The following is a 25,778-nucleotide window of genomic DNA, read 5'->3' as shown; positions in this document are numbered from 1 at the left end:
TACCTACCAAAACAAACACAGCAATTATATGAAAACAACTACAAAACACTTTCCAAACAAATAAAACTGGATCTAAACAATTGGAAAGCCATTGATTGCTCATGGGTAGGTCGAGCCAACATAATAAAAATGACAATTCTACCCAAATTAATTTACCTATTTAGTGCCATACCTATCAAGCTACCAAAAAACTTCTTTACTGAATTAGAAAAAACTATAACAAATTTCATTTGGAATAACAAAAGATCAAGAATATCAAGGGAAATAATGAAAAAAAATGTGAAGGAAGGGGGCCTAGCAGTACCAGATATTAAACTATACTATAAAGCAGCAGTCATCAAAACAATATGGTACTGGCTAAGAGACAGAGAGGAGGATCAGTGGAATAGACTTGGGGTAAATGACATCAGCAAGACAGTGTATGATAAACCCAAAGAGCCCAACTTTTGGGACATGAATCCACTATTTGACAAAAACTGCTGGGAAATTTGGAAAACAATATGGGAGAGATTAGGTCTAGATCAACATCTCACACCCTACACCAAGATAAATTCAGAATGGGTGAATGACTTGAATATAAAGAGGGAAACTATAAATAAGTTAAGTGAACAGAGAATAGTATACTTGTCAGATCTCTGGGAAAGGAAAGACTTTAAAACCAAGCAAGAGTTAGAGAAAATTACAAAATGTAAATTAAATGGTTTTGATTATATTAAACTAAAAAGCTTTTGTACAAACAAAAACAATGTAGTCAAAATCAGGAGGGAAACAACAAATTGGGAAAAAATCTTTATAACGAAAAACTCCGACAGGGGTCTAATCACTCAAATATACAAGGAGTTAAAGCAATTGTATAAAAAATCAAGTCATTCCCCAATTGATAAATGGGCAAGAGACATGAATAGGCAATTTTCAGGTAAAGAAATCAAAAGTATCAATAAGCACATGAGAAAGTGTTCCAAATCTCTAATAATTAGAGAAATGCAAATCAAAACAACTCTGAGGTACCACCTCACACCTAGCAGATTGGCTAAAATGAAAGAAGGGGAGAGTAATGAATGTTGGAGGGGATGTGGCAAAATTGGGACATTAATGCATTGCTGGTGGAGTTGTGAACTGATCCAGCCATTCTGGCTGGCAATTTGGAATCATGCTCAAAGGGCTATAAAAGAATGCCTGCCCTTTGACCCAGCCATACCATTGTTTGGTTTGTACCCCAAAGAGATCATAGATAAACAGACATGTACAAAAATATTTATAGCTGTGCTTTTTGTGGTGGCAAAAAACTGGAAAAGGAGGGTATGTCCTTCAATTGGGGAATGGCTGAACAAACTGTGGTATATGCGGGTGATGGAATACTATTGTGCTAAAAGGAATAATAAACTGGAGGAGTTCCAGGCGAACTGGAGAGACCTCCGGGATCTGATGCAGAGCGAAAGGAGCAGAGCCAAAAGAACATTGTACACAGAGACTGATATACTGTGGTAAAATTGAATGTAATGGGCTTCTGTACCAGCAGCAATGCAATGACCCAGGACAATTCTGAGGGATTTATGGTAAAGAATGCTACCCACATTCAGAGGAAGGACTGCAGGAGAGGAAACATATAAGAAAAGCAACTGCTTGAACGCATGGGTCGGGGCGGACATGATTGAGGGTGTGGACTCGAAACTACCACACCAATGCAACCACCAACAATTGGGAAATTGGTCTTGATCAAGGACACATGACAAAACCAGTGGAAAAGGGCGTCGGCCATGGGTGGGGGGAGTGCGGAGGGTGAAGGGGAAAATAGGAGCATGAAACATGTAACCATGTTAAAAATGATTATTAATAAATGTTAAAAAAAATACAAAAAAAATCACTTGGGATACTTGGAACTACATTTCCCGTGATCCCCAATGGGTTTCCTGTTTTGGATTACATATTCAAGGTGAGGGACTATTTTAAATAGGGGGGAAGTGACTTTGAACTTCCTCTTTGAGCTACCTGGGCGCACGGAGATATGAAAAGGTAAAATGGCTGAGGCAGGAGTTTGAATACTTACAGGCGTGTGGTCTAATGATTTTATCTCTATCAGCATGGCTTTGATTAAATTACTATTTTCCCTTTTAATATCTGCCTTCCTCATTTTTAATAACAACACTTTGACAACACTGGACTTCTGTTATGTCTTCTGGGTATATCATCCCACCATTACTTTTGGAACATTTCATCACTTGTAGGTTCTTTTTCAGGGTAGGTCTTGTGCTTCTGGTGCTAGGCTTTTGTCTCCACTATTTCTGTCTTTGGACCTGAACTTATTTTGGGATAGGGTACTACAATGTAAGAAGTAACCAGAATCTAGAATCTTGGAAAATTCTTGCTCAGTCTGTTGTTTTTAGCTTCCAGCTCAGATAAAATCTTGGTTTAGGGTACTGCTGTGTTCATTCAAAAGAACTAGATCCCTGAGCTCAGAAGGATAGCTCCAGGTGCTAGACTTTTTAATCTTCTCATTCGCCCAGTTTTATTTGACTATATAGCTAGACTTGGCTCAATTTCCATGCTGTCAAATGTTGTTCTAATTAGATAGATGTCCAAGTCCTGTTGTAGCACTTTACAAGAAGTGTAAGAGAAAAAGTTAGTGAAAAACTATATAGTTGAGTCCTTTCTCCAGAGCTAGGTGACTTAAGATAGGTTAACAAATTCTTTCAGTCAGTCATTGGATTTTCCCTATATTCATTAATAAAATTTCCTTTATTCAATGGAGAAAGCTTTATAATCCCATTCTATTGATTCAATAAGCAAACAAACATTTATCAAGCAATACTATGTGTCTAGGTATGCTAGGTGCTAGGGAGTCAAGCAAAAGATAAAAATGTATCTGCTCAAAGAGCTGACATCCTACACACAACTCTAATCCATCCTTAACTTCTCTCTCACACTTATTTTGTTACTAAATCTTCTTATTCCTGCCTTCATCTAGTCTCTTTTATATGTCTCCTCCTCTTTCCTCAATTTCACTGCTGACTATTGTAATAATCTTCAGAGTGGTTTGCTACAAGTTCCTCATCACTCCTTTAGCCACTCATTGGTCAAAGTGATTTTCCAAAAGTGCAGATCTGACCATGTCATCCTCTACTTAATAAACTTAAATTGCTCCTAATTATCTCCAGGACCAAAATTTTAATCTCTATCATTTAAATCTCTTCAAAACACTGACCCTTTGTACTTTTCTAGTTTTGACTTGCCCATTAGAATGTAAGTTTCTTAAGGACAGGGATAATATTTTTACATTTCTTTGAATCCCTAGGGCTTAGAACATGATAAGGACTTAGTAAATACTTACTTATATACTCACTAAATGGAAAGAATAGGTAAGTCAAAGAGCAAATCATAGAAACAATTTTTTTTCAAAGGATATGAAAATGAGACAACACATGTAAACTTATGGAATACAGCTCAAGCAGTTTGGAGGGAAAAAACGTATATCTCTAAATGTTTTATCAACAAAACAGAGAAGGAAAAAATTAAAGAATTTGGGTGTACAAAATTAAAGAATTGGGTGAACAAAAACAAATTAAAAATCTTCTGCTAAATAACCTAGTGAGGATTCTACAAATTAAAGAAGAGACTGGGAAGGGAAAAATGCACTGAATTGAAAAACAAAAGTAGAAGTTTAAAAAAATAATAAAATATATAAACTTCTAATCTCATTTAAAAAAATTCACATCCCATCCACAAGATTCTCACCCTCTCCATGACCTTCTTGTATCATGGAATTGGGGCATTCCATGGGGGTTATTCACACTGTGGGAGGCAACATTCACAATTTATTTTTCTGTAGCTATATATAATGTTCTCTTGGTTCTACTCATTTCACTGTCCATTATCATGTGTAGTTATTTCTAAGTTAAAAAAAATAGCCTGCTCATTGCTTCTTTATGACACAGAAGTATTCCATTATAATCATATACTACAATTTAGTCGTTCCCCATTTGATGGGTGGCCCTTCAGTTTCCAATTCTTTGGCACCAGAAAGAGACCTACTATACATATTCTGGAACATATAGTTTCTCTCCCTTTTTCTTTGATCTCCTTGGTTAACAGATCTAGAAATGCTGAGTCAAAGGATATATGCAGTTTTATAATTCTCTGGGCATAGTTCAAAATTGCTTTCCAAAATGGTGGAAATAAGTTCACAGCTTTACCAACAGTATATTAGTATTCCCATTTTCCCACATTCCCTCTAATATTTGTCATTTTGTTCTTTTGTCATTTTAGCCAGTCTGATGGAGGTGAGATGATATCTTAGAATTGTTTTGGTTTGCTTTTCTCTAATCAGTACTGATTTAGAACATTTTCTCATAACTATCTATGGCTTTGATTTCTTCACCTAAAAATTGTCTGTTCATATCTTTTGTCCATTAATCAATCAGGGAATGGCTCTTCTTCTTATAGATTTGACAAAGTTCTCTATCTAGTTTATATATGAGACCTCTATTTGTGAGGCTGTCTATAAAATATTTTCCCCAATTTCCTGCTTTCCATTTAATCTTGGCAATATTTGCTTTCAAATAAAGAATTTTTGGCCAAAGGTTATGAACAAGCAGTTTTCAAAGGAAGAAATTCAAGATATCAGAAATTACATGAAAAACGCTCTAAATCATTAATAATTAGAGAAGTGCAAATTAAAGTAATTTTGGAGTATACTTCATACCTATCAGATAGGCAAGAATGACAAATGACAAATGTTTTAAGGACTGCGGTAAAATGAGTACACCAGCACACTTTTGGTAAAGCATAAATTGGTCCAACCATTCTGGAAAGCAATTTGGAACCATACCTAGGAAGTTATAAAAATGTTTATACCTTTTGCTATAGCCATGATATTGTAAGGATTTTATTCCAAGGAAATCAAAGAAGGAGGAGAAGAATTTAAAGATATATGAATATTTATAGCAGCTATTTTTGTGGTATCTAGCAATTAGAAAACAAAAGAATGCTCTCCTCCTATTGGATAATGGCAAAAAAATTGGGTTATAAAAATGTAATGACATATTGTGCCAAAATGAATTATGAAATAACTTTAGAGGAAAATGAAAGGTTTCTGTAAAGTAGTGCAGAGTAAAGTGAGTAAGACTAGAACAATTTTTACAGTGATTACATTATTGAGAAAAATAACTTTGAAAGACTAAGAATTCTGATCAACAAAATGACATACCAAGAGTACACAATAAAGAAGGCGAGAAATGCACTGACTTTCTGGAGGAAAGTTGATAAAAATAAAAATGCAGAAAGAAATTATAGATTTTTTGGCAAGGTCAATGAACGAAATTTGTTTTGCCAGATTGTGCAATTATGTGTTGTGATCTTTATTTTTCATTCCTTTATAAAAATTGTTCAATGGTACTTGGACAGATTAATTTAAAAAAGGAAAAATATCAAAGAGGAGAATTGTGGGGTCAGTTGGTTGAAGAATATGGAAGGGCATAGAATAAAAAAGAGCAAACACACAAGAATTGGTCATGACAAGAAGGATCATTTCATTATCAGAAATAAGAGAAAAGGAAGAGTTTATAGGAGATTATGTCAAGGGTTTTTTTTTTTTTTTTTTTTTTTTATCCTATGACTCCATTCTAGGAGAATAAGGCCACAACCAGTAGGCAATGGGTCACACAGTCGCTCAGGGTCGCCCAGCTGGGAAGTGTCTGAGCCCGGATTTGAACCTAGGACCTTTCGTCTCCAGGCCTGGCTCTCAATCCACTGAGCTAGCCCAGCTACCCCTACTTTAGGTTGCAGTTTCTTTAGCAGATGTAGTTTTTACAGGGTGGGGTTGCTAGCCCCATGCCCAACCCTCCTCCTTTTTCATCCTGGCTAGGGACGGTCCTTGGCCCAGGAGTGCTAAGGGTCAAGGGGTAAAGAGAAAAAATAAAGAAAGAAAGAATATGAAGAGGAGTAGAGAGATTAAAGGCTTGGCATTTAGAGCCTGCACATTTCCAGGTTTATTGCACATTATTCCCCTTCATGCATTCTCTATCTCAGCCAGGCTTGGATTGCTTACTGTTTACCATAAAAACATTACATGGATTTTCTCTGTTCTTTTTTACCTTATACCCAGAAAGTCTCCTTTTCTTACTCCCAATTCTTAGAAACCTTAACTAAAGTTCAGTTTAAATGCCATGTCCTCCTAGAAGACTGTCTTGGTTCCTTTCCATTGTTATTGCCTTCACCTACCAAGACATTATTTTACCCTGTTATTTCATTAGTAATGGGAACTCCAGAACATTTATCTATCTTTCTACATGTATACATTTGTATATACATATGTATAAAATTTCTTTGCACATTATTTGTATCAATAAAATAGGTGCTCCTTTAAAGTGGGGACAGTTTTGTTTTTGTTTTTGATTTCCAGCACATTCTTGGCAAATGGTAGGCACTTAATATATGCTTTTGAATGAATTAACAACAATAACAATTTTGAGAAAGTTCTGGTTTCAACTTACAGCAATCTTGACTTTAATGGTTGCCAATTTTTCTTGGGCAGTAGCAAGATCCAAACTTGCTTTACTCAGGGCTTGCCGCTTGGGTTCCACATCACAGTAAACCTCATAAAACCTTACAATATTTATGACCCAGGAACAGAGGCCAGCTGCTGCATAAGACTTAGAGGCCACAAACTCAGGTTTAAATTCTGGATCTTGAAGATATGGTTGGATAGCTTTGAGGCAGTTCTCAGGTATGTCCTCTTTGTTAAAGTTGACCAGGGAGTCCAGAAAGCCATCAACTCGGGCCATTGTAGCCTTGGCAGCTTTCCAACTTTGATCTCTGGGTACCTTTCCTCCAGGGGCCATGAGAACCATTACTGCAGCAGTGACATTGCTGACAGCCAGTGGTGGTGAACCAAAAGACTTGAGCTCTGTTAGGTTGGTCTGAAAGGAAATGAATTAGAAGTAAATGAATGGGCTTACTTAATACGTAGCCACTTATGAAGCTAACCTTCAGTTATCGTTTGAAAGAGCAGTTCTTAAGCAGCCCACTGAATTTTAAATATCATGACTCATCAGAGGGAAATCAATGGCAACTCCTTAGTGATTTCACATATTTCCTTGGATGATTAGTTGAAAGTCAGCAATGTATTTTCAACGTTTTCAAAAACTCTCGGCCTATTAAAAATATGCAATTATTTTACATTCAACTGTAAACAGGAGTTCACATTCTCTAAAATGTGTAACGTGTTATATTTATAATAACAGAGATGTTGGGAAGCTGATGGGCTGGCCTGAGCTAGAAACCTGCAGGACTCTCTCCTCCCCCACCCCCCACAGGCTTGTGTGAGTAGGGAGGAGTAGGTACTTGTTGCTCTCAAACCCCTCCCACCAAGCAGTTGGTGAAAATGGAGGCAGGGCAATGTCTTCTGGCCAGGCTCAGCAAAGGCAAATCTCTAATGAAGTTCACTTTCTCAACTTCTCTCCCCACAGGTTTGATGGAGGGACAAAGGAGAAGCTTGATATCTTGTTATCAAGAACTGAGGTGGACCTGACTTCTTTGGCTAGCAACTGAAAGGAACCAAGCTCAATGTTAGCTGTGAGTATGCCCTAAATAATAGTCAGGCACAACTACTAAAGATGAAGTTTTATATTGATAAAGAAGGAAGAGAGAGGCAGGGAAGGGATATCAAGGATTTGGTTAAGATCTGGTAAGCCCTGAACTGTTAGGTAGAAGCTGTCCCTCCACCCCAACCCCCCAGGAGGGAGTGGCAGACTTTATATCTAGCAATGAAGGTCTAATTCCACTAGACAGGCAAACTCCTGAGTAGAAACCAAAATGACTTTTGCCACTATGGCCACCAAGGCAAACTCAAACTGGGACCAGTGAGCAAAGTGGCCTGCTCACTTCAACCCCCAGGAATCAACTGTTTAACTCCTTTCCAACTGTTCCCTCATCCAGAGTTCTGCAGGGGGAGTCCCCTGGAATTCTGGGTGAGGCTTGAACCTGTATTCTGCAGGAATTCCACCCTGCCATTTTCCATGTTACACATGTCGTGAATAAAAGTTAGGATTATTATAAATTAATTTTCATTCTATATGCAGACAAACTGCCCTTTAACCCAACTGGACTTTATTCTCCTTAATTTAAGTGTTTTGTTCCACAAGGTGTTCTAACTATACTTGACTATCATGATAGCAAAAGGTTATTTTTCTGCAGAGATATGTGAAAGACAGGAAATTACGACTTTCCAGCTGTTTCTGCCTAGATTCCAGGTTCCTAATCCCACTTGAGATTTGTCTAAAGCTCCATCTAGCGAACATATCTATGGCTTTCAATTCAGCATACATGGTTATTATAAATGAATATAAACACAAATGGTTCATGAAAGTCAATGATCTGGAAAGCCCCTGTGATGCTACTATAAGTTATAAAGTATAATCCCTTGTGTGCAATAAGAGTAGAATTGAAACTGGACATAGTTCAGTTGGTTGAGTCCAAAGGTTAGAGTCTTTCATCATATCAGTTGAAGGTTCTTAGGTTTGAAAATAAATGATTTTATAACCTTTATCGAAAGTTCCAAGGAAAGTGCTTCATTTTCTTCCTAATTTTTTTCTCTCCTCGTTAGAATAAACTTGGCAGGAAGAGAGGGATTCAAAGGGCCTGAGAAGAATGAAGTGGTATTTAACTACTCTAAAAGTGGAAGGATGTATACTGAGAGGAAGAATTTATTAAACTAACTTAATCATCTCTACTTACATTAACTGGTGCTAAATATAGACAACAGAGCTATCTTCTTCAGCTTCTGCTCAGTAATGAACTTTTGTCAATACTAGTGAATAGAAAGCTACTGTCTGATCTCACACCCTATACTAAGATAAACTCAGAATGGGTGAATGATTTGAATATAAAGGAGGAAACTATAGGTAAATTGGGTGAGCACAGAATTGTATGCTTGTTAGATCTATGGGAAGGGAAAGATTTTCAAACCAAGCAAGAGTTAGAAAAAAAATCACAAAATGTAAAATAAATAATTTTGACTACATAAAACTAAAAAGTTTTTGTACAGACAAAACCAATGCTACCAAAATTAGAAGGGAAACAACAAATTGTGAAAAAAATCTTTATAACAAAAAACTCAGATAAAGGCCTAATTACTCAAATATACAAGGAGCTAAATCAACTGAAATGCAAGCCATCTCCCAATTGATAAATGGGCAAGGGACATGAATAGGCAATTCTCAGATAAGAAAATCAAAACTATCAATAAGCACATGTGAAAATATTCTAAATCTCTAATAATTAGAGAAATGCAAATCAAAACAACTGCGAGGTATCACCTCACACCTAGCAGATTGGCTAAAATGACAACAAGGGAGAATAATGAATGTTGGAGGGGATGTGGCAAAATTGAGACATTAATGCATTGCTAGTGGAGTTGTGAACTGATCCAACCATTCTGCATGGCAATTTGGAACTATGCTCAAAGGGCTTTAAAAGACTATCTGACTTTTGATCCAGCCGTAGCACTGCTTGGATTACCCCCAAAGAGATCATAAGGAAACAGACTTGTCCAAAAATATTTATAGCTGTTCTGGGTTAAGATGGTGGCAGAGTAAAAAGCAGCACTTAACTGAAACATACAGGATTCCTCAAGTGGACATAAAAACAAATCCAGACGAATGGAGGGACCCCACAATAGGGCGCAGCATGAAAGGTACGTGGAATTGGGGCATTTCCATGCTATAAAGGGGTGAAACAGCTCTCACTAAATCGCTGGCTGAGCAACCCCCCCGCCCCCCACACACACCACCAACAACGCCAAAGCCAGCTCAAAAGAAATAGAGCAAGTTTGGGGCACCCACTGAATCATTGGCAGTTCTAGGGCCTGTTCCTGAGAGCAGTAAGACTTAGGACTCCAAAAGGCTAAAGAATGCACACAGACTTTGAGCACAGACACTGAGCGCAGGCGTGGGTGGAGGCAGACACAGGTACACGTGCTCGTGGGCAAAGGCTCTGAAACCCTGAGTGGGGAACCAGTGCAGATGGGTATACAACTGTGGAAGCAGCGCCCTGAGACCTGTAAAGGAACCTCCCACAGAGGATAAAGCAAGGGGGTTCACCAGAGGGCTTGACCTTGAGAACAGCCAGACCTGAGACCTCAGGAGCCTAAAGAGCACAGACAAACCCTGAGTGTGAGGATAAAGCTGAGAACAGGCTGGGCTAACAATGGCAACCCAGAATCAGGAAGGCCAAAAGAGAATGATTAACAATAACAACAAGAAATCTTTAACACTTGACAACTTTTACACAGAGAAAATCCAGACAACCGAGCAAACAGAAGAGGAAAACAAACAAGCAATCACATCTGGACCCTCCCAAAATAATGAAAATAGGTCACAAGCTCTTGAAGAGTTCAAATCTGAGATGACGAGAAAGTTGGAAAAGATTTGGCTAGAGAAATGGGAAATAGCTCAAAAGGAAATCAGGCAAGAAAATAACAGTTTAAAAGGCAGAATTTTGCAATTGGAAAGTGAAGCTCAGAAATCAAATGAACTGATAAGCAAATTGAACACCAGAAATGACCAGATTGAAAAGGAAAACCAGTCCCTAAAGGCTAGAATTGAGCAATTAGAAGCTAATGATCTCTCAAGACAGCAAGAACAAATAAAACAAAGTCAAAAGACTGAAAAAATAGAAGGAAACATGAAATATCTCAATGAGAATGTGACAGACCAAGAAAACTGGTCTAGAAGAGACAATTTGAAAATCATTGGTCTCCCTGAAAAAGCAGAAATTAATAGAAATTTGGACTCCATACTAAAAGAAATTATTCAACAAAGTTGCCCTGAAGTTCTACAACAAGAGGGCAATATAGACATTGAAAGGATCCATAGATCACCCTCTACACTAGACCCAGAAAAGACAACCCCCAGTATAATTAAAAGGTTTTGATTATATTAAACTAAAAAGCTTTTGTACAAACAAAAACAATGTAGTCAAAGTCAGAGGGGAAACAACAAATTGGGAAAAAATCTTTATAACAAAAAACTCTGACGGGTCTCATTACTCAAATATTCAAGGAGTTAAATCAATTGTATAAAACATCAAGCCATTCCCCAATTGATAAATGGGCAAGAGACATGAATAGGCAATTTTCAGGTAAAGAAATCAAAAGTATCAATAAGCATATGAGAAAGTGTTCTAAATCTAAATAATTAGAGAAATGCAAATCAAAACAACTCTGAGGTATCACCTCACACCTAGCAGATTGGCTAAAATGATAGTAGGGGAGAGTAATGAATGTTGGAGGGGATGTGACCTAATTGGGACATTAATGCATTGCTGGTTGAGTTGTGAACTGATCCAACCATTCTGGCTGGCAATTTGGAACTATGCTCAAAAGGGCTATTAAAAATGCCTTCCCTTTGATCCAGCCATACCATTGTTAGGTTTGTACCCCAAAGAGATCATAAATAAACAGACTTGTATGAAAATATTTATAGCTGAGCTTTTTGTGGTGGCAAAAAACTGGAAAATGAGGGGATGTCCTTCAATTGGGGAATGGCTGAATAAATTGTGGTATATGCTGGTGATGGAATACTATTGCATTCAAAGGAATAATAAACTGGAGGAGTTCCATATGAACTGGAAAGACCTCCAGGAATTGATGCAGAGCAAAAGGAGCAGAGCCAGAAGAACACTGTACACAGAGACTGATATACTATGGTAAAATCGAATGTAATGGACTTCTGTACCAGCAGCAATGCAATGACACAGGACAGCTCTGAGGGATTTATGGTAAATAACGCTACCCACATTCAGAGGAAAGACTGCAGGAGAGGAAATATATAAGAAAAACAACTGCTTGAGTGCATGGGTTGGGGGTGGACATGATTGGGGATGTAGACTAGAAACTACCACACTAATGCAATTATCAACAGTTTGGAAATAGGTCTTGATCAATGACACATGATAAAACCAGTGGAAATGTGCATCGGCCATGCGTGGGGGGGGTGTGTGTTTGGAAGGGTGAAAGGGAGAGTAGGAGCATGAATCATGTAACCATGTTAAAAACGAATCTTAATAAATATTTAAAAAATATTTATAGCTGTGCTCTTTGTGGTGGCAAAAAATTGGAAAATGAGAGAATGTCCTTTGATTGGGGAATGGCTGAACAAATTGTGGTATCTGTTGGGATGGAATACTACTGTGGTCAAAGGAATAAAGAACTGAAGGAATTTTATCTGAACTGGAATAACCTCCAGGAATTGATGCAGAGTGAAAGGATCAGATCCAGGAGAACATTGTACACAGAGATGGTACAGTCGAACATAATGGACTTCTCTACTAGCAGCAATGTAAGGATCCAGAGCAAAACAAGCCACATTCAGAGGATGAACTGTGGGAGGAGAAACACAGAAGAAAAACAACTGCTTGAACACATGGGCTGTTGGGGATATTATTGGGGATATAGACAGTAAATGATAACTGTAGTCCAACTATCAATAATATGGAATTAAGTCTTGATCAATGATACATGTAAAACCCAATGGAATTGTACATCAGCTAAGAGGGAGGTAAAGGGGTATTGGGGGGAGAGGGAAAAACATGAAATATGTAACTAGGGGAAAATGTTCAAAATTAAAATAAAAAAAGAAAGTTACTGTCTGGCTAGACTTTTAGGGAATGGAAATTTGAGTTAAAACTTGAAGGAAGTAAGGAAATCTAGTAAGTAGAGAGTAACAGCTAGAGAAAATGCTAAGAAGCCAAGATATGGAGTGCTTTGTTTGAATATACCACTAGCTTACCTCTTTTTTCTATATATTTTTGAGTATAGAATAGGGAGTGAAGTGTAAGAAAACTGGAGAGGTTAGAAGGAGGCAGAGATAGGTTATGAAGGGTTTGGGATGCCAAACAGAGAATTTTTAAAAATTTTATCAAGGAGCCACTGGAGTTTATTGAGTGGTGACATGGTTGGACTTGTGCTTTAAGAAAATCACTTTGGTGGCTGAATGGAGGATGGTTTGGGGTGGGGACAGATTTGAGGCAGGCAGACCCATGAGATAGCTATTGTAATAATCCAGGCATGATGTAATGAGGGCCTGTTCCAAAGTTGTGGTAATATCAAAGGAGAAAAGGTAAAGTATTCCAGAGATGTTGCAAAACTGAAGTCAATATATCTTGGCAACCAATTGGATATGGGGGGTGGTGAAAGATAATGAGGAGTCAAAGATGACGTGCAAGTTGCAAACCTGAGGTTCTAGGAGGATGATATTGTCTTCAACAGTAATGGAGAAGCTAATTAGGATGGGGGGATGAGGACTGTAGGGAAAAGTAACAATGTCAGTTTGGGACATGTTGAGTTTAAGATGTCTATTGGAAATCCTGTTGAAGATATCTGAAAGGCAGTTGGAGATGAAAGACTGGAGGTCAGCAAAGAGATTAGGGAAGGATAAGTAGATCCCTGACATGAATTTCTGAACCATTCTCTTAGCTAATTTAGTTTCTTTGACAGAAAATACACAAGAAAACTGCTATAAATATTTTGGAACTTAGGGGTTCTTTTCCTCTTTCTCTGATCTGCTTGGGAAATGGAAATAGCAATACAGTTTTATAACTCTCTGGGTGAAATTCTAAATTGCTCTTTTGTCATTTTAGCCAGTCTGATGGGTGTGAATTGATATCTCAGAGATGTTTTGATTTGCATTTCTTTAATAGTAGTGATCTAGAACATTTTTTTCACATGCCTACATTTGTCTTGACTTCTTCATCTGAAAATGGTATTTTCATATCTTTTGCCCATTAATCAATTGGGGAATGGCTCTTTTAAAAATAGATTTGATAAAGTTCTATATATATTTCAGATGTGAGATCTCTATTTGAGAGGTTGTCTATAAAATATTTTCCCCAATTTTCTGTTTTCTTTCTAATTTTGGCAGCATTTCAAATAAAAGATTATTACAATCTTGTGCTGCTATTTGCTGTATGTCTATTCTGTTTCACTGACCTACCTTTTTGTTTCTTAGCCAGTACCAGACAGTTTTGATAATTACTGCTTTAGAGTATAATTTAAAATCTGGTACTACTAGATTTCCTTCCTTTATGTTTTTCCCCATTAGTTCCTTTGATACTCTTGATATTTTATTCTTCTAAATGAATTTGGTTATTTTTCTAACAACAAAATAGATTTTTGCTAATTTAGGATGGCATTGAATAAGTAGATTAGCATAGATAGATTTGTCATTTTGATTATATTAGCTCTGCCCATTCATGAACAATTAATATTCTTTTAATTATTTAAATCTGACTTTGTGCAAAAAGTGTGCATGTAGTTCCTGGGTTTGTTTTGGCAGGTATATCCCAAGCATTTGACTTTATCTGTGGTTATTTTAAATGGAATAGCTTTTCTATCTCTTCTTAAAGGATTTTGTCAGTAATATGTCTACTCATTTCAATAAACATCAATTACTTCCAGGATCAAATGTAACATAAAAATAAATATTTGGTACTTAAAGCCCTGCATGACTTGCTTCCTTCCTACCTTTCTAGTTTCCTTACATTTTACTTTATCTAACATATTCTATGATCCAACTACATTGACTTACTTGTTGTTCCTTACCATTCACACTCCATTTCCTAGGCCCATGCCTTTTTACAGGCTATCTCTCATGCCTGAATATCCTTTTCCTCCTAACTTCCCCAGTATCTATCAAGACCAAGCACATATCCTAACTTTTGTAAGGGGTCTTTCCCTCCCCTCTGCCCCCAGTGCCTTCTTTATGGGATCACTTTCCATCTACATTGCAAATATCTTTAAAAGACATAGTTATTTGCACATTGTCTCTTTCATTGGAATGTGAAATACTTAGATGATATTTTTGCCTTATTTTGTAGTTCATTGTTTAGCACAGTGCTTAGAATATAGTATATATTTAATACATATTTATTGACTAAATGATCCTGATAATACATAGCCTCTAGTCTTCATCATCCTGCTTGCTCACCTATCTATAAACTCCAAATGGTCAATATTTCAAGGAGGTACAATTTCTTAATTCGTGAGTATATCCCTACCACCAATCCTAACCATAATTAATCTGTAACTGAATAGATGGTTTTAGAGATTTGCTATGATGTTGATACTTCCCCCTTCTCCAACCAACAAGGCACACAGTAACCCATCCGTGTCATTTTATTCTTTGCCATTATTGTCCATATACTTCCACAAAATCTAAAGGGGATTTAGAAAATCTGTTATGTACTTTTCTCTCTATCTCTTGACAATAAATACATTCCAATGGAATATACAGATTCCTTTTGTCATAGCTTACTCCATCCTCAAAGCTGTATTTGTATTCTTTGTAAACTTTGTATTCAGTATTCACTGGAAATTACTAAACACTACAAATTATGATTTGACATTATTTTGTTGTTTCTCTAGACTTAATAAAGTGATGGGGAAAATGTTAATAAATGAAGATTAACCTTAAAAGTGAGTCCTGGAGCTGGTTGTTTAACAGTTTAGCAATTCTCTACATATCCATCTCCTCACTGTACCACTAGCCTTTCCACTACTTTCAGTACAAATTTTATCTACTATCAATCTCCCCATTAAAGTAAGTTTAAAACATTTTTTAGGACTAGTGGTTTTTTAGTTTATTTGGAGGGAACATTAGTGGTTTTTGGTTATACTGCTGCTATGGCTAGTATCCTGATCTACTATCAATCTCCCCATTACTGTAAGTTTAGAAGATTTATTTTAGGATTAGTGTTTTTTTTAGTTTATTTGGGGGGAACATTAGTGGTTTTTGATTATACTGCTGCTATGGCTAGTATCCTAAGACTTGAATTAGAAATACTATGGCTTTTAGTATATTGTTACTTGCTTTGCTAATGGAGTTGGTATATTTTATGTCTGGTGAAGTTGGGATAAGTATGGGGTAAGATCTATTCCTCCTATTCAATCTTTGGATGGGTTCACTATTCATGTACAGTATCTCTCCAAGATCTACATTCTGATGGACCAGCCCTGGATCTGATGGATCCAGTCCATTCAACTGTATATCCCAGTAAATCAAGTAAATAAAGACTAACTACTTAGTCTTCATTAACTTTTTTTTTTCCTATGTGGATAGTTAGATCAAACTTTTTAAAGTGAGTATAAAACGTGCTGATGAGGATGTACAATGTTACAGTATTGGATCCTGTAATTCCCTACCTTCTTTTTTTCCTTTTTTTTTAAACCCTTAACTTCTTTGTATTGGCTCCTAGGTGGAAGAGTGGTAAGGGTGGGCAATGGGGGTCAAGTGACTTGCCCAGGGTCACACAGCTGGGAAGTGTCTGAGGCCAGATTTGAACTTAGGATCCCCGTCTCTAGGCCTGACTCCCAATCCACTGAGCTACCCAGCTGCCCCAATTCCCTACCTTATTGAGTGTGTTGAGAGCTTCTTGGGCTGCTGCGAGAGCTGGCTCTGCTTTGGCCAGATCTTCCTCACAGTCCTTTTGCTTCTGTTTGACTTCCAACATGATTAGAGCCACCTTATGCTCTTCTTCATCAGCAATGGCTTTCTCTTTGCTTACTTTCTCTGTCTCCACTCCAACCACTTGAATTAGTTTATCTGCGTCTTCATTCTTTTGCCTGAGCTCTATTTCCTGGAGGGCCAGTTTAGCTTTCAGGTCATCTACCTGCAATTTGGAAACATGTGGCTTGTTAGTGTAAAAAATAAAATACATAAATAATACTTTAAAAATATCTTGGTTTTTGTAACATTTATTAGTAGTTACTAGAAAATAAAGCCACATGCCATGCTGCAATAGGAAGCAAAGAGGAAGAAGCACACCAGCCCCTCAATTTTATCCTCCTGTCTATGTCAGTGCATAATGAGAGGAAGCCAGTGGAATCATGGAAAATGTAGTTCAAAGACCCCCAAAACTTCCAAAAACACATTAGTTACAATATCCAGGAAGAATACATGACAATCACAACATTGTGACAGTTTGAGGAGAAAACAAGGAAACATCTTTTTATAAGTCTTTACTGTAGAAGGTGGAATCAAGATGATGGAGTACAGGCAGGGAATCCCTAAGAACTCCCATATTCCCCTCCAAACAACATTAAAATAATACCTCAAAACAAAAGTGGAGTGGTGAAACCAACAGATATGATAAGGCAATTTTCCTTTTCAACATGATTTGGAAGTTCAGCAGGAAAATTCTGGTTCATTCAGATAAGAGGAGAAACACAACATAAAGCATATCACAGCCTTGTCCAGCAAGGTTGCCGCCTGGGCACAGCTAAGAGCAAGCCCTTACTGCTGGTACCTCTGGAAGCCAGCAACAAAGAATTCCCAAATATACCACGTGAGGTCCCAAGTCTGGGGACAAGTTGGCAGTGTAGCCGAGAACCCCAGCATGAAGCAGCCTGTAATGGGCCATGCCTGGCTCAGGGCTATTAAATCAGTGACAAGATGTGACTTTCAGAACTCTCAGTTTGCTCTTCAGGTGGTAAGTGGGTTTAGAAAAATGATCAGAAGGAAATTGTAGACAACCCTTTGTTGTCACTGGGTGCAGGACTCTTTTGCATTGCCCATAGGCAGTTCTGGGTCAAAGTCTCAGGGAAATAAGGAGGACTAGTAGGAGTAGAGACCCAAGTCACAGTGCCAGGTTGTAAAGAAGTACTTGTGGTCAATCACAGACCAGAGCACAAGCTAGGGCAGCACTGAACACCCTTCCTCTTGATCATACCACCTTGAAGGAACTAAAATTTGCAGATGTCAGAACCAGTTTTGAGGGTAGCAGCACAAAAAAACCCCTGAAGTTTAGAAGTTTCCCCTCCACCCTGGGAACAGAGTCCAACTTTAATATAAAAATAAAAGTTAAGAAAAAGGCTTGGAGAAAGATGGCAGAGAAGGCACACAGATTCACCAGATCTCTTTCAAATTATTCTCCAAACAACTATGATATTCTCATCAAAATAGTTTCTGGAGCAGCATAACCCACAAAAGTGGTGGGCAAAATACATTTTCAGTCCAAAACAATTTAGGAAGCCAGCATGAAAGATTTATTGCACCAGGGTGGAAGTAGATTGCAAAGTAGCATGCTAAGGCAGCTCAACCACAGTGACACACCTTGGGGGCTACTGAATCAGTAGTAAAGGCTTCTGGAGCTCTCAGCCACAGAGAGCAAAGGGGACTGGAAAAATGCTCAGAAGGATAAAATGCTCTCTTTGATGTCTCTGGGTGCAAGAATCTTGTTGTACTACCTATACACATATTCAGGTTGTAGTTATATTTTGATGTCTCAGGATGTGGAGAATTACTACAACACATCAGCACCTGTAGCCACAGGAGAGCAGGGGACCCTGGTATATACACACTTAAAAGACCCCCAAACCTCTTATCTTCTGTCTTAGAATCAATACAATCAATATCATTCCATGACAGAAGAGCAGTAAGTGCTGGGCAATGGAGGTTGAGTGACTTGCACAGTGAGGAAGTGTCCAATGCCAGAACTGAAGCTAGGACCTTTCTAGGCATGGATTTCTAGGCATGGCTTTCAATCCACTGACCCTCCTAGTTGCTCTCAGACTAAGAGTTTTAAACACACTCCTCCTTACATAACACCATCTTGGAAGAATTGAAAACTCATAAATCCCAGAGCTTGCTCTGAAAGTTGTTACGCAAAGAACCTAAAGCATGGAACAGTGTTTGCTTCACCACAGGAACAGAGACCAACTTTAACAGTTCTTTAACTTAAAAGAGAAGAAAAAGGATGGAAAATGGGCACACAATAACAAAAAAAGATACTCAAAATAGAAAGTTATTTTGGTAATAGGGAAGACCAAAACACAAACTCAGAAGACAACAAAGTCAATACTGCTGCATCCAAAGTCAAAGAAAAATCAGAATTGCTCTCAAGCTCAAAAAGGAACTAAAGGAACAACTCAAAAAAGATTTTAAAAATCAAATAAAAGAAGTAGAATAAAAATTGGGAAAAGAAATGAGAGTGATACAGAAAAATCATGAAAAAAGTCAATAGCTTACTAAAGGAGGTACCAAACATACTAAAGAAATAGTACCTTAAAAAAAGAGAATATGCCAATTGGTTGAAAAAAGGCATAAAAACCCATTGAAGAGAAGAACTCTTTAAAAAGCATTATTGGCCAAATGGAAAAAGAAATACAAAAATGCACTGAAGTGTGGGAAAAGAGGCACAAATATTCACTGAGAAAAAGAACTTTTTAAAAAGTAGAATTGACCAAATGAAAAGAGTTACAAAAACTTATTGAAGAAAATAAAATCTTAAAAATTATAATTGGGGAAGTGGAAGCTTCCATAATATATTAAGAAACAATCAAAAGAAATCAAAAGATGGAAAAAATAGAAGAAATGTTAAATATCTCATTGGAAAAACAATTGATTTAGAAAATAAATCCAGGAGAGAAAATCTAAGACATTTTGGACTATCTGAAAATCATGACCAAATAAAGAGCTTAACCACTGTCTTTCAAGAAATCATCAAGGAAAATTGTCTTGAAATTCTAGAACAGAGGGCAAAATAAAAAATGGAAAGAATGCACCTCCTGAAAGAGATCCAAAAAGGATATCTTCTAGGACTATTATAGCTAAATTCCAGAACTCTAAGGTCAAGGAGAAAATATTAAAAGTAGCCAAAAAAGAAACAATCCAAATATTATGAAGTCACAGTCAGCATAACACAAAATTTAGTAGTTTCTACATTAAAATATCAGAGGGCCTGGAATATAATATTGCAGAAGGCAAAGAAGCTAAGACTTCAATTAAGAATCACTTACCCAGCAAATCTGAACACAATCCTTCAGGAGAAATGAGTAATCAATAAAATAGAGAACTTTCAAACATTCCTGATGAAAAGGCCAGAGTTAAACGGAAAATTTGACAAATACAAGACTCAAGAGAAACATAAAAAAGTAAATGGGAAGAAATCAAAAGACATTCAATGAGGTTAAAGTGTTTATATACACTCATAGGAAGAGGATTCTGGGATGATATCTAAAAAATTCAATAAGGTGAGAAAGAGAATTCATTGGGAGAAGGAGGAAGGGAAAAATAGAATTGAATGCATTATCTTGCATGAAAGAAAATGATAAAACTTAGAGAGGATGTGGGAAAATCAAGACACTAATACAATGTCAGGGTATTCAACTGTACAGTAATTTGGACCTTTGCCCAAAGGTCTTCTTTTAACCAAATGATACAATTACAAGGTTTATAACCAAAAGAGATAGCAAACTAAAAAGAAAAGGACATATATGTACAAAAATATTTAAAGAAGCTCTTTTTGTAGGGGCAAATTGGAAAGTGAGGGAATACCTATCAATTGGGGAATGGCTGAGTAAATTATAGAATATGATAAGATTTATACCAACTGAAGCAGTGTGAAGTAAGCAAAACCAGGAGAACACTGTACACAGTGACAGGAATTCTGTGTGATGGACAATTGTAAAAATAGCGATTCTCAGTGATCCAAAACAACCCCAAAGAACTAATGATAAAAAATGCCACCTATTTTCCAGAGAAAGAACTGATGGAATCTGAAACTAGGCCTAAGAGAAAATATTGTAAACAGCCAGAAAGAAATAAGCAAGGTTATAGGTTAAGATGGAGGCAGAGTAAAAAGCAACTGTTTAACCTCTCCTAACCCACACATATAAGACTCCTCAAAAGGACATAAAAACAAATCCAGATGAATGAAGGAACCCCACAACAGGGTGCAGCACTGAAGGTACATGGGATCGGGACATTTCCATTCTAAAAGGGGGTGAAATAGCTCTCACAAAAATTCGAGCTGAGCAACTCCTTCCCCCCACACCACCTAAAGTGCCAAAGCCAGCACACAAGAGTTAGAGCAAGTTTGGGGCACCCATTAAGTCCTTGGCAGCTACCTGGGATCACCGGGGCCTACTCCTGAGAGCAGCAAGACTTAAGACCCCAAGAAGCTAAAGAACACATGGACATTGAACACAGGCCTTGAGCATAGGCAAGGACACAGTCTCAGATGCAGATCCTGAGCTCAGGCGTGGACCTTGGGTGGGGACCCAGAGCAGAGAGGTGTATGACTGTGGAAGCAGTGCCCTGAGACTGTTAAAGGAGCTTCAGACAGGGGAACAAAGAAGGGGACCACCAGGAGGCCTGACCCTGAGAACAACTAGACCTGAGACCTCAGGAGCCTAAAGAGCACAGACAGACCCTGAGCATGAGGATAAAATTGAGAGGGCACCCAGCTAACAATGATAAGGCAGCCACAAGAACCTCCAAAGAGAAAGATCAAGAAGAAATCTTTAACACTTGACAACTTTTACACTGAAAAAATCCAGACAACAGAGCAAACAGCAGAGGAGAACAAACAAGTAATCATATCCAAACCTTCCCAAAAAAATGAAAATTCGTCATAAGCTCTTGAAGTGTTCAAATCTGAGATCATGAGAAATATGGAAGAGATTTGGTTAGAGAAGTGGGAAATAGCTCAAAAGGAAAATAACAGATTAAAAGACAGAAACTCCCAACTGGAGAAAGATGCCCCCAAATCAAAAGAATTGATAAGCAAATTGGAGATCAAACTCAAACAGCTGGAAAACAAGATAGACCAAATCAAAAAGGGAAATCAAAAGGTTATAGCAGAAAACCAGTCTCTAAAGACAAGAACTGGGCAAGCAGAAGCCAATTATCTCTCAAGACAGCAAGGACACCCAAAGGGCTATAAAAGACTGCCTGCCCTTTGATCTAGCCATACCATTGCTGGGTTTGTACCCCAAAGAGATCATAGATAAACAGACTTGTACGAAAATATTTATAGCTGCGCTTTTTGTAGTGGCAAAAAACTGGAAAATAAAGGGATGTCCTTCAATTGGGGAATGGCTGAACAAATTGTGGTATATGCGGGTGATGGAATACTATTGTGCTAAAAGGAATAATAAACTGGAGGAATTCCATGCAAATTGGAGAGACCTCCAGGAAGTAATGCAGAGTGAAAGGAGCAGAGCCAGAAGTACACAGAGACTGATATATTATGGTAAAACCGAATGTAATGGGCTCCTGTACCAGCAGCACTGCAATGACACAGGACAGCTCTGAGGGATTTATGGTAAAGATGCTACCCACATTCAGAGGAAGGACTGCAGGAGAGGAAACATATAAGATAAACAACTGCTTGAATGCATGGGCTGAGGTGGACATGAATGGGAAATAGACCCTGAACAAGGACACATGTTACAACCAGTGGAAATGTGCATTGGCCATGGGTGGGGGGAGAGCAGGGAGTGAAAGGGAAAGTAGGGGCATAAAGTATGTAAACAGGTTAAAAACGAATATTAATAAATGTCTAATAATAATAAAAAAAGACAGCAAGTACAAATAAAACAAAATCAAAAGACTGATAAAATAGAAGGAAACATGAACTATCTCACTAAGAAATTGACAGATCAAGAAAACAGGTCTAGAGGAGATAATTTGAGAATCATTGGTCTTCCTGAAAAAGCAGATATTAATAGAAATTTGGACTCCATATTAAAAGAAATTATTCAGCAAAACTGCCCTGAAGTTCTACAACAAGAGGGCAATATAGACATTGAAAGGATCCATAGATCACCCTCTACACTAAACTCTCAAAAGACAACCTCCAGGAATATAATAGCCAAATTCAAGAGCTTTCAAGTAAAAGAAAACATTTTACAAGAAGCCAGAAAGAGATGATTCAGATATCAAGGAGCACCAATCAGGATCACACAGGATCTGGCAGCCTCCACACTAAAAGACCACAAAGCTTGGAATATGATATTCAGAAAGGAAAGAGAACTGGATCTACAACCAAGGATCACCTACCCATCAAAACTGACTATATACTTCCAGGGGAAAGTATGGGCATTCAACAAGATAGAAGATTTCTAAGTATTTGCACAGAAAAGACCAGGACTAATTGGAAAGTTCAATATCCAACCACAAAAACCAAGAGAAACATGAAAAGGTAAATAAGAAACAGAGGGGAAAGAAAGAAACTCTTATTTTTAAATTTGCTTCTTTAAGGGCTTAAATAAAATCAAATTATTTTTATTCCTATATGGAGAAATGCAATGTGTAATTTTCAAAAACTGTATTCACTATATAGTAATTAGAAGAATTATTTATGGGGAGGGGATGAAGTACTAAAAGGCCTAAGATGATAGGGGGGTGGGTAGGAAAGAGGGCGGTGAATAGTAGATGATACCAAGAGAAACCTGAATGAATAAGAAAAGTAGGATATTCTATTACACACAAAGAGGGCATGGGAAGGGGAGGGGATGAATACTATTATAAGAAGAAGAGGAAGAGAACATTAAGAGGTAATATTTAAACCTTACTCTCAGCAGAATTAACTCTGAGAGGGAAGAGTAGCTAAATCCATTGAGATATAGAACTTTATCCAATCCTACTGAGAAAGTCAGAAGGGATAAACCAAGGGCAGCAGAGGAGTGGGGAGGTCAAAAAAAGGGAGGGGAGGAGAAGGGAGAGGGAATTCATTAGGCCTTAAAAATAAAAAGAGGGGAATAACAAAGGAGGGGGTAGAAAGTATAGTAAATCAAGGGTGGGGACAAGGGTTACTGGAAATAGTATAAGAAGAAGGGGTAAAACTAAAAGAGAATACCAAAATGTTGGGAAATACACAATTGATAATTAGAACTCTGAATGTAAATGGAATGATTGATTATACCAAATTTAAAAGCTTTTGTACAAACTAAAACAATGCCACCAAAATCAGAAGGGAAACAACAAATTGGGAAAAAACCTTTATGACAAAAAACTCTGACAGGGGTCTAATTACTCAAATATACATGGAGTTAAATCAATTGTATAAAAAATCAAGTCATTTCCCAATTGATAAATGGGCAAGGGACAATAATAGGCAATTTTCAAATAAAGAAATCAAAAGTATCAATAAGCACATGAGAAAGTGTTCTAAATCTCTAATAATTAGAGAAATGCAAATCAAAACAATGCTGAGGTATCACCTCACACCTAGCAGATTGGCTAAAATGATAGTAGGGGAGAGTAATGAATGTTGGAGGGGATGTGACCTAATTGGGACATTAATGCATTGCTGGTGGAGTTATGAACTCATCCAACCATTCTGGCTGGCAATTTGGAACTATGCTCAAAGGGCTATTAAAGATGTCCTGCCCTTTGATCCAGCCATACCATTGTTGGGTTTGCACCCCATAGAGATCATAGATAAACAGACTTGTATGAAAATATTCATAGCCACGCTTTTTGTGATGGCAAAAACTGAAAAAATGAGGGTATGCCCTTCAATTGGGGAATGTCTGAACAAATTGTGGTATATACTGGTGATGGAATACTATTGTGCTAAAAGGAATAATAAACTGGAGGAATTCCATGTGAACTGCAAAGACCTCCAGGAATTGATGCAGAGTGAAGGGAGCAGAGCAGTAAACATTGTACATAGAGACCAATACACTGTGGTAAAATAGAATGTAATGGACTTCTGTACTAGCAGCAATGCAATGATCCATAACTATTCTGAGGGACTTATGGAAAAGAACGCTATTCAGAGGAAGAACGCTATTCACAGGAGAGTAAACGGAGAAGAAAAAGCAACTGCTTGAACACATGGGTTGAGGTGGACAGGATTGGGGATGTAGATTTGAAACTACCACACCAATGCAACTATCAACAATTTGGAAATAAGTCTTGATTGATGACACATGTTAAAGCCAGTGGAAATGTGCATCAGCTATGGGGTGGGGAGGAAGTTGGGGGTTGAAGGGAAAAGTAAGAACATGAATCATGTAATCATGATAACTTAAGTAAAATATTGTGGAACCACAATTAAAATTACACAGAAATTATACTCAGTTTTGCTAAGTAAGTGATTTCTTGTTTATAATTCTACCTTCTTTACCTTCTGGAATAGGAGGCCTTAGGATGTGATATTCCAGAAGGTAAAAAAGGTAGAATTATAAACAAGAAATCACTTACTTAGCAAAACTGAGTATAACCCCTTTGGGGGAAAAATCATTGCTTAATGTAATAGACAACTTTCAATCATTCCTGGTGAAAAGATCAGAGCTGAACAGTAAACTTGTTTATTAATTACAAGACTCAAGGGAAGAATAAAAAAGGTAAACAGGAAAGATAAAACTTAATGCATTCAATAAGCTTAGACTATTACATTTGTAAATGAGAACATAATACTTATAACTTACGAATTTTATCATCATGAGGGCAAGGAGTATATTCCTTATAGTATATATAAAAGTTAAAAAAAGTTAAAAAATCAAGAAAAGGAGGACATATGCAGAACCCAGGCTCATATCAGCTATACTGCAGTGCCTCTGAGGCTGTAAGAGAAGCCCATCCTCCTGGCTCCCCAGCTGGCTGCCAGGCAGCAAAGTAGATTCAGCTGTGACTAGGATTAGCCATGTGGGATGTAGAGGATGTAGGAATAAGTTTACTAGGGTGACTCAATATGTAAAAACAATTAATGGGCGAAAAAGGAAGTTGCTTTAGGACAGTGTTGGCAAACCTATGAGGAGGTTGTTCCCTTCTCCCTCTCCACTGTAAATGAGGGCATTTCCCATATCACCCACCCCTCTGCCCAGCAGCCCAATGGAATGCTTCCTCCCTCCTGTCTGGGGTAAGGGTGCAGCTCACATGTGGTATGAGGGTTGCAGTTTGGGCACTTGGTCTCTAAAAGATTTGCCAACACTGCTCTAGGACAATAGGAAGATAGAGATAGAATGGGGTAAATTATCTCATATGAAAAGATGCGGA

General features: G+C 37.6%; 1 protein-coding gene across 1 annotated transcript in view; it reads right to left on the bottom strand.

Annotated features, from left to right (window-relative positions):
* Positions 1–25,778, bottom strand: part of DNAH9 (dynein axonemal heavy chain 9) — an 858,849-nt gene that overhangs the window by 259,274 nt on the left and 573,797 nt on the right. The window contains exons 48-49 of the mRNA XM_044675179.1: positions 16,399–16,659; positions 6,489–6,914 (exon numbers count right to left, since the gene is read on the bottom strand). Of these exons, the coding sequence (XP_044531114.1) occupies positions 6,489–6,914; positions 16,399–16,659 (687 nt within the window). The remainder of the gene's footprint in view (positions 1–6,488; positions 6,915–16,398; positions 16,660–25,778) is intronic.

Source organism: Gracilinanus agilis, chromosome 4, assembly GCF_016433145.1.
Source record: "Gracilinanus agilis isolate LMUSP501 chromosome 4, AgileGrace, whole genome shotgun sequence".
Taxonomy (NCBI): domain Eukaryota; kingdom Metazoa; phylum Chordata; class Mammalia; order Didelphimorphia; family Didelphidae; genus Gracilinanus; species Gracilinanus agilis.
This window is presented reverse-complemented; position numbering and strand designations above follow the sequence as displayed.